Source organism: Cryptotermes secundus, unplaced genomic scaffold (genome assembly GCF_002891405.2).
Source record: "Cryptotermes secundus unplaced genomic scaffold, Csec_1.0 scaffold109, whole genome shotgun sequence".
NCBI classification, from domain to species: Eukaryota; Metazoa; Arthropoda; class Insecta; order Blattodea; family Kalotermitidae; genus Cryptotermes; species Cryptotermes secundus.
In genome coordinates, this window is record NW_019737086.1 from 713,301 (window position 1) to 722,620 (window position 9,320).

Genomic DNA, 9,320 nt, shown 5'->3' on the forward strand with positions numbered 1-9,320 from the left:
ACATATTTCAGACTGATGGGCTATTTCTGTAATTATGTGTCCCAGTTAATGCACAAAACAGGCTTTTCCTTTCAAAAATACATGTTACGGATTATCTTGTAGTTGAAAATTGTATCTATCCTTTGATAATAACATGTGATATGTTACTCTCCTGACTTCTTCTGGCAGTGGACATGTCTGTGTGCTAAGAGGTGTGCCAGTGAAGGTATGGAACAACCTGAATTTTAAACTGAATTTCATGTATGTTCAGTACTTTGCCTGTTACTAATAGGCTGTGCCATGCCTGTTCTGTGTTTGTCTTGGGAATTTCATACTGTACTGTGAGACAATATACAAAGTGCCAGAACTAAAATAAAACAAGTAATCACAAGAAAATGAATCATTATTATGTTAAAATATATGGGATTTCACTATGTTATGCTTCTGTATAACTTTTGATCAGGCCATGGGCCAGGATTTGGGCCTGCAAGTACAGATGGGTCACCTGTACATGGAAGTCAGTACACAGCAGTGCCAGGGCCCAATTCCTTTACTTCATTACCACCTGCAACTACGAGTGCTGGACTTCCCGCTTACAGAGACTACTCAGGACTGTACTCTGTTCCCAGTGAGTATATGTGATATTTTGAGATGCTTGAGAGAAAATATGCGACAAAAAAGACTGGAACTTTGGCACAACCACAACTGGCTCCCTCATCACAACAACACACCTGCCCAGACTTCCCTGAAAACAACAACATGGTTATCGTTCCCCATCCTCCCTATGCACTGGACTTAGCCCCTGTGATTTTGCCTTGTTTCCAAAATTGAAAATGAAACTGAAGGGACAACGTTTTGAAACAGTGTCTGACATCCAAAGGGAATCACAAGCGGTACTCGACAGCATTAAGGGAAATGACTTCCACGGTACTTTTGAAGCATGAAAAAAAAAACGATGGTTCACTGTATATGTTCCCAAGGAGACTATTTTGAAGGAGATGGCAGCGAAAATTTAGTAATCTGAGTGAGCGTTTCCTTTTTTACTTAGTCCAGGAACTTTCCGATGCACCTCGTACATACTAATATACTGAGATTAACCAGATCCATCAACTTTATTTATTGCATAGGCGTTTTTAAAATATGGGTCTTATTGTTAGAAGCTGTAAATAGAATACTTTTACAAAATTCCTGTATAACAAAGCTCATGTACTGTATCCATCAGATTTAACTGTGTGGTTGGTTTATGCATTTATTTTTTATAAATCTTCCTTCCCTGGTGTTTTCTTTAGTTTTACATTCAGAATTCATGAGTCAGTAGTGTGGGACTGTACTGTTCATTTGCAAAATAATTTTGATGCTATTTTGTATTGCAGATATGCAAGGACCTCCTGGGCAAGGGCAGATTCCAGGAGGCCCCCTCCCTCCGATGCCTCAAGGACCGATTCCAGCTGGTGTACCACCTGGTGCAATGCATGGGCTTCCTAGGGGTCCAATACCAAACCCCATGATGCCAATGGCTGGTCAGATGCATGGCCCTCCAAGGCCAATCCATAACCAAGGACCTCCAATTCAGGGTCCTCAAATACAAGGACAGGTCCCAGCACAGTTGTTGCAGGGAGCCCCACAAGTACAAGGAGGCCCCATGCAGCTTCAGAGACCTCCTCAAATACAAGGTCAAGGACCCCATTCAATTCAAGGCCAGGGACCACCACCACATATGCAAAGTCAGGGACCACAACAGATACCAGGGCAAGGGTCTCACAGTCAGTTACAGAGCCAGGGACCTCCACCCCAGATGCAAGGCCCTCCCAGTCAAGCACCAGTACCACAAAATCAGCAGGTACCTGGTCAACCAATGGGTGGTGCTCAGGGACCCCCAGCTTCACACTATCAACAAGGAGGGGCAATAGTACCACCAGGTGGGACCCAGCCTCCACAAGGCCCTGCCCCAGGGAGCCCTCAGCAACAGCAACCACAGCAGCAGCAAACAGCAGAATTGATTAGCTTTGACTAGTTCATTTAATCGCTAGATTTATGTATTTGGTCTGTTGCATATTATATGAAGAATGTATAACATTTTGCTATAGTGATTTTTATGCATTAAAATTACCCGTGGTAGGTTCGAAAGCATTGCTGATTGCATTTATATGTGATGATCATTTGTGTGGGGTATATTGTAAACATAAAACAGGAAGCTGCAAATAATGCTGCTAGTTGAATATATAATTACACAATTGGCACAGAATAAATAGATTATGAGAATCCATATATTTATAATATGAAATGCTATAAAAATAAGTGATGATATGATAAAAGTGCCAGAATGAATGGCTGCATGGTCTGTCCCTCTGTTTGTTCAATAACCTTTTCTTAACAATGTAAAATAAAATAAATGCAGTCTTAAAACAGAATGAGATTTCATATTATATCCAATGTAGTAACAGTCTGTAATTTACCTCTGTGGCAAGTCTATTCCTATACAAAGTAAAATGATCTATCTTGAGGCCATGGATTTGAACTCTCAAGTGTGGGATTTTGTAGTAAATCTGAGACTATGACATATAACAAAGTTCAGGTAAGATAGAAAGGTAAATTTGCCCTATGCTTAAGCACTGCACCATGAAGGTGTACAGGGGAGTGGAGGCACAGCTGCAGCATTTGATGGAGAGTGATCGTCTTCATGTCCCAGCCACTTTACTTCTGGGAAAAGAGTCCCCAGTACCAATTGATCAGAAGGCTGTATGGCCCCAGGTCAGTGTCAGTGTTGTGGAGAAGAAAAAATCTCTTTTCCAGTTGGGTTTTGAAACCTGGTTCCCCAGTCATCCAGCACATATTGTAGGCATTATACTGATAGCTGTACCAGAATTAGTTCTGGGTAGAACTCATGGAGCCTTTTTTGCTGCTGCATACTTAGTTTAATTCTTACAGATCCTATGTTATGTTTATAAATTTTATAATCCAACAGTGACATAATGACATGCAATTTGGCCTATGGATTTTCAGGCTGTTATATAATTGAGTCTGAGTTGAGTTAAAACCTTTTATTGTCTGTAACTAAATATATTATAAATTATTTTATTTTACTGGTATTTTATTTGTCTTTTATTATCATCCTGCTTTTGTGAAGAACATGATAAATGTATACGGTTGTGCAAAAATCTTGTTGGGCAATCACCTGTGTGAGTGTTAAGAACCAATGTTTCAGAGATCGCCTCCATCTCTTATCATCAGCACCAAGCTAACTTGGAAGAATGTAAATAAAGTTATTGTTACTCTGTTCACATATAAAAAATATTAATCTCAATGGCAATGTCCATACTACAGAATTTGCATTTGGTGTTAATTTTCATTAGGTGATGGATATATGGAATGTAGAGATAATGAAATTGCATCGTGATATGCAACAGTTGAATATATTCACTGCAGATTTTTCCACCTCCTAAGTATCCTCTGGTTTGCATACCCATTCACAACATTGCAACCTGTCCAGCTATAACTTGTGACTACTCTTTACATATCACTACCACACAGACTGGTGTTCTCAGTCGGTCTTCACTGCACTGCTTGGTAGGAGCTTCCATCCTCTCTGGCTGGCACTGTTCAGCTGCAGCTCAAGAGCTGAGTCATACTTTACAACTGGAGGTTTACTTCCAATCCATCTTGGCACAACGCCTCTTGAGGCTCTCTACCAGAGTTGTTTTTTTTTTGTGACTGACCGCTTGCAGTTTTAGCCCTTATCTAACATCATCTCTGATGAGAGGTTAGGTTTGTCTTTTATGAATAGGCTTTGTTTTTGTCAACTGTATGTATCACACGTATGGCAATGTTATTGAAAATTCTTCCTTGTTCACTGTATAGAAGGTCTCTATAAGTCCAGGCTTTGCAAAGCAGATCATGTCTATCTTATCTTATGCTACAATGATNGCTTTGTTTTTGTCAAGTGTATGTATCACACATATAGCAATGTTATTGAAAATTCTTCCTTCACTGTATAAAAGGTCTCTGTAAGTCCAGGCTTTGCAAAGCAGATCATGTCTATCTTATCTTATGCTACAATGATTGTTTAGTCACTTCAACAGCCATAAGCTTGACCACCACCAGGTTTAGGGTTATTATATTTTTATATCTCTCTTCACCTTCTCTTATGCTGCAAACATATTCATTCTTATGATTTTGTATTACTTCTGCTTGTTGCCTGCACAATTTTATTATATAATTGTATACATACGGAAGGTTGAAAGCTGGGTACACATTGCAGACTGGTATGCACCTTGGAAAATTTCCAGTGATGTGGAGAACCTTGTTTTGTATGTGCTGCAATTTTAAGAGGTAGGTGTCTGCTGCTAATACCCAGGCGGGGCACACGTACGTCATTACTGATTTAATTAATGTTTTATGAATTGATAGTTCAATTTTGGCTCCTAAACGCTCACTTTTGAATAGGGAGTAGTACATGTTCTGAAGGCCTTGGCTTCAATCATTTTTGTGTGTATTCTCCATGTAATCCTCTTATCAAAGACATCGCAGATATTTTACATGATTGAGGAAAAGGAAAAACTCCCCTGTGGTTTATAGGTGAGAGTTCCTGGCTGCAGATCCAGAGGTCCTGGGTTCTATTCCCGTTGCTACTAGATTTTCTGAACAGTCTGGTACAGTGTCCACTCAGCCTCATGAGTATAATTGAGGAGCTACTTGAATGGAAAAGTAGCGGCTTCGGTCTAGAAAACAGATTAACAGCTGTGTGAATACATTGCACTGACCACACAACATCCTCTACCCACAAAAGTTGGCACCAACAAGCGGCAGTCATTCGGTCGGTATAGTTCACTAGCAGAATAAAGGCCACGGAGTTTGTTTTTGTTCGAGGAAAGGGATATGCCATCCATTCGATATAAGATGAGCCTCGGGGGATCTAAGCCTATGAGAAAAGTAGATGGTCTGAGTGTCCATTGATTTTTATGTTCCACCATTCACGCCATGTCTCAGTAACACTGAGCCTTCACTGCAACTTTCTGAGAACGTTGCTCTCTTTGTGGTTTGTCGCATATATACAGGTGTCATCAACAATGAGACATAGACACCAGGTATTTGGGGTGTATCATGTATTTATCTATATATATATACACACACACACACACATACATACCCTTCAGTGTTGCGGACAGGAAGTGGCCTCCATAGTCTAGGGGTAACGTTCCCACCTCATGACTCAAGGTATGTGGGTTCAAACCCAGCGGAGGTCGTGGAATTTTTAAGGGCGGAAAAATTCAGGGAACAAGTCCTCCNTCCAATAATAATAATAATAATAATAGGGACAGGATGGAACCTTGTGGCACCCCTCCTTATACATATTCCTTGGCATAGACATTTCACATTTGACCGAGACTCAGGATTTTCTCTGAGAAAGAGAAGAGCTAATGAGCTTGATTAGACTGATCAACAATTTTAATTCAGATAATTTATATAGCAAGCCAAGGTGCCATAATGTATTAAAGGCTTTTTTCAATATCCAAGAATACTACAACCATAGTACACAATTTCTTTTGTTCTGATACAGGTTCCATTTTGTGTATTTCAGAACTTCTACTTTCCTTTGATATGGTCTTTTAAGTCACTCTGGAACCGAATGAGGTTTGTGGTAGAAGCCATCTTTATTGGTGATGGCCTACCTGATGTTCTGGGAACCCCCTGTTCCAGTAGTGTGTTCCCTGCTTCATTAGTCTCCATATCCACATCATTAGTTCTGAGAGGGGCAAAGAAAGTATGAGTTACTGCTTTTGGAGGCAGCTTGGCAGCTGCAGATGTTGGGACTGGTTGAGTCGACTTCTTGGCTGTCTGCAAGGTATTATTGGAGATATGCTTATTGCATCTCTTTGCTTTATGGAAGTCATCATTCTGGGCCATTGATTCCACCGAGGTTTCGTTCACTACACCACTTTGTCCTGCCTGTGCACTCACCTTCAGGATGGCCATCAGTTTATTCAGTGTTACTGCGTGCATGCCATGAAGAGTGCTAAAAAGTGGTGTCTCATCTTCACTTGCAGATTTCTTATATTTTTCCTTCTACTCTGAAGATGGAGGCGATACGTTCCTCCGAAACGTCGGTTAACACCACATATACACGGTGCCAAATCCCAGAAGACTGCTTTCTTCATAGTCATGGCATTAAAGCCTCAAATCTTACAACTTTACAAAAGTTTGCTCTGTTCTCCTCCATACTATTCACAATAGAGGTCCACTCAGAACGTCCCCACATTAGCTGGTGTGCATCCATTAAGGTCATCAATGTCACTGAGTACTCTATATCTGTTGCACTACAGAACTTCCTTCTGGATATTTATTCATGATGGCATGACATTCAGATTTCAGCAAAGCTGTGCCCAGTATTTCCGTAATCCCTGTATAGAGAAGTCGCATGTACAGATTTTCAACGCACCAATCTCCACATAAACTGCCCCAAAGCACACTGTCAATAAATATACACCCAACACTAATTCACTTCTGAGTTATGAAATAAAATTTAAAAGTTTGTTACATATAAACCGTTTGCAAACCAAGACGTCAACAATGCCTTAATTTTTTACATTCCATTGTGTTAGCATGGCATTTCATGTTACAGGCATGTTGCAAATGATAACGTATCACAACGTGAAGCGATGTCACTGTGTAATTTTCCCTTAAGGAAAGAACACCGCCGTTTCTTTGCTGAACGGGTATTCGAATGTTCCGCGAAAACAATGTATAAACGTTGTCCGACGTCATACCCGTCATACCTTTAATTCCATTCTTCTTTGGATTGCTCAGAGATTGCTATTTGAAATTTTGGTATTTGGTGTGATGGCCATGTTATGTTGTTCGTATATTACTAAGCTGTATAAAAGCGGTATTTTGAAGCAAAGGAGCAGAGTAATTTTCCTTTATCGTAATGTAATACCTGATATCTAAATCATTTAACGTTATGGCTGCAGAAAAAATTTCATCAGGAAGTCTCACTGTAAGGTGATTGTGATCTTGTCCATCTTGCATATTATGATGACTAAGCAATATTTGTGCTGCGGTGTTGAAGAACCGCTAGAAATATACGCAGAAGGTATGTGAGAATTTAACAATGCCTCCTGAAGGTAAAAAAGGCGACAGAAAAGCTAGCCATGGAAGTCAGGTGAGGAAGAACTTTTGGTAGTGTTCTGGTAGAGTTTATTGAAAATGTGATATTGAAGTGGAGTAAATAAAGGATCATGGTAATAGATCTTAAATTTTTTCGTAACACCATATAGACTTCTGTATTTGAATGCAAGCAGGAGTTGGAAAGATAACGTTAATATGATTCGTTGTGCATGACTTCAGAACACATCAGTGCATAAATTATTGTATGTATTCCTTCTAATATAAGGAACTTGGCTCAAGCTGTTAACATTTTAAAATTGTTTAAGAAGATTTTTGTTGATGAACTCGTTTTATTCCTTGGAAGAATACTTTAATTGTAAATTTGACTCCAGTAATTAACTGTGATCTATTATGGTATTGAATAATGTAATGAATCTTATACTGTTATTTCTATGTAGTGTTATTTGTACTATCAATGACTAATTCCTTATCCTATATGTAGTGGATTTATGGAATGTAAATAAATGAGATGAGATGTCTGATATATGTGCTTAGACATGAAGGAAATATAAAAGATGGACGTCTGCCTCCTCAATCACTGGTTATAGGACATTTTTAAATTATTAAATTTGTCAGAAACATGATACAAATGCTGTGTTTGCATCCATGACTGGTACTGTGGACATTTGCCTGAGAAGGTTAGTGAAGAAATGCATAGAAGGGTGCAGACCGTTGGAGGGAGTGTTGAGAGCAGTGAAAGTAAGTTGTGGAGGGGCTTCTAAATCATGTTTTGTACTATAATCATAGCCATACTAGGCTACTTTCTTTTGAAACCTAGTATTAGTATAGAAACTAAAATGAGCATTGTTGCTTTATTTAAACTAAATACACATTAAAAAGTGGAATAATATTAGCAGGTGAAAAGTACAGTATTCAGTTGTAAATATCTGTCCCATTTTTCACCCTTTTCTGGTTAGATCATCCCGATCAAGTTCATACAAGAAATCAGGTCTTATTTATTTATTTTGTCTCAATAGATCATTGTTACATGATAGAGGACAAGTCAGTTACTGTACATTGGCTGATTACAATAAGAGAATAAAGTTACAATACTTAAAATTGTTTAAAATAGATTACAGTAGATTACAGTAGTTAAGATTTCATATAGTGTAAGGTGGAATCCATATTAGGTCCCCTTGGCAGGTCAGCTTCCATATGTCATATTGTACCTGTACTGGTGATACTATTTTGGTTGTTTTTGTAAACAGACTAGTGTTCTAAGTCACAGTCTTCACTGTGCTGCTTGGTAATATCTTCCAGCAGTGGATGTTCCTCTGCTCTTGGATTGGTGGCCATTATTTGATAGCTCTCTTACTGAAGATTTTACTTTTTTTCATACTGGGTGGATTATTCAGTTCCAATTGCATGTAGTCTTCTTAAGTTTTTCTCGCACTCTGAAAGATATATCAGTGAAAGATATATGTTTATCTGAAAGCGTGATAGCCACATATAAATGTACTGCTAACTCATGTATGATATGTATGTGACATCCATAATTAAAACGCCCAAAGAAAACTAAATTTACATATAAATCATTGCAGTACAGTTCTTTTTTAGAAAAGCATAAATATGGGTATCACCTTGTATAATGAAGTCCCTGAGCAGATTAAATTAAAAAAAAAACTCTTTTAAGAGGAACTTAAAATCCCTGCTGTTGAAACATTCCATGGAACTCAAAGTCACCACTGACCACATTTTTAAGTTGCTTCTGCAATTGAATTAGGTTTACAGTAGTCGTTATAATTATTGGGGGTGGCCTGCCTGCTCTCCCTGATGTATCCACCTCCAGAGTAGTGGATCCCTCCTCCAGCGCAGTGGCTCCGTCACCAGCAGAGTCGGTGTCCATTGTCGTCACCCTGAGAGGAGCAAAGTAGTTGCGGGTAGGCACCTCTTTGGTTTTGGTGTTGCCTGTGGCAGCCGCTGCCTTCTTTGAAGTCGGGGCGGACTCGGTTGTGCTCTGCCGTTTCCGCCTTCGGACCTCTTTGAAGTCTTCCTCTTGGGAGGGCTTCGTCTGGGTTTTTGTTGCCTCCGATGTTCTGGCTTTCACTAGGGACTTCAGATCGTTCAGTGTAACTGTGTAGGTTCCGTACAGAGCACTGAACAAAATCTTGCCCTTGAGAGCCTTGCAATAGCCCTCTCTGCTTTCTTCAGCGGCATTTATTATTGCCGCCCACTCA

The 9,320-nt window shown here is 39.4% G+C and overlaps 3 protein-coding genes across 3 annotated transcripts in view; all 3 read left to right on the forward strand.

The window, feature by feature from the left end:
• LOC111870038 (hepatocyte growth factor-regulated tyrosine kinase substrate) overlaps window positions 1-621 on the forward strand; it is a 29,288-nt gene extending 28,667 nt beyond the window's left edge. Inside the window, exon 14 of the mRNA XM_023861988.2 lies at window positions 443-621. Within this exon, the coding sequence (XP_023717756.1) occupies window positions 443-621 (179 nt within the window). The remainder of the gene's footprint in view (window positions 1-442) is intronic.
• Window positions 15-3,260, forward strand: LOC111870027 (basic salivary proline-rich protein 2-like). Its single transcript, XM_023861968.2, has 2 exons — window positions 15-607; window positions 1,353-3,260. Exon 2 carries the CDS (start codon window positions 1,355-1,357, stop codon window positions 1,991-1,993), a length of 639 nt encoding a protein of 212 aa, XP_023717736.1. The 5' UTR covers window positions 15-607; window positions 1,353-1,354; the 3' UTR covers window positions 1,994-3,260.
• A 2,916-nt stretch (window positions 3,261-6,176) lies between these two features.
• Window positions 6,177-9,320, forward strand: part of LOC111870024 (transcription factor MafK) — an 11,253-nt gene continuing 8,109 nt past the window's right edge. Inside the window, exon 1 of the mRNA XM_023861966.2 lies at window positions 6,177-7,138. Coding sequence (XP_023717734.1) covers window positions 7,088-7,138 — 51 coding nt within the window. The 5' untranslated portion in view covers window positions 6,177-7,087. The remainder of the gene's footprint in view (window positions 7,139-9,320) is intronic.

Bases quoted from the DNA above. Each gene is read 5' to 3' on its own strand.
- LOC111870027 (XM_023861968.2), top strand. From the start codon at position 1,355: ATGCAAGGACCTCCTGGGCAAGGGCAGATTCCAGGAGGCCCCCTCCCT.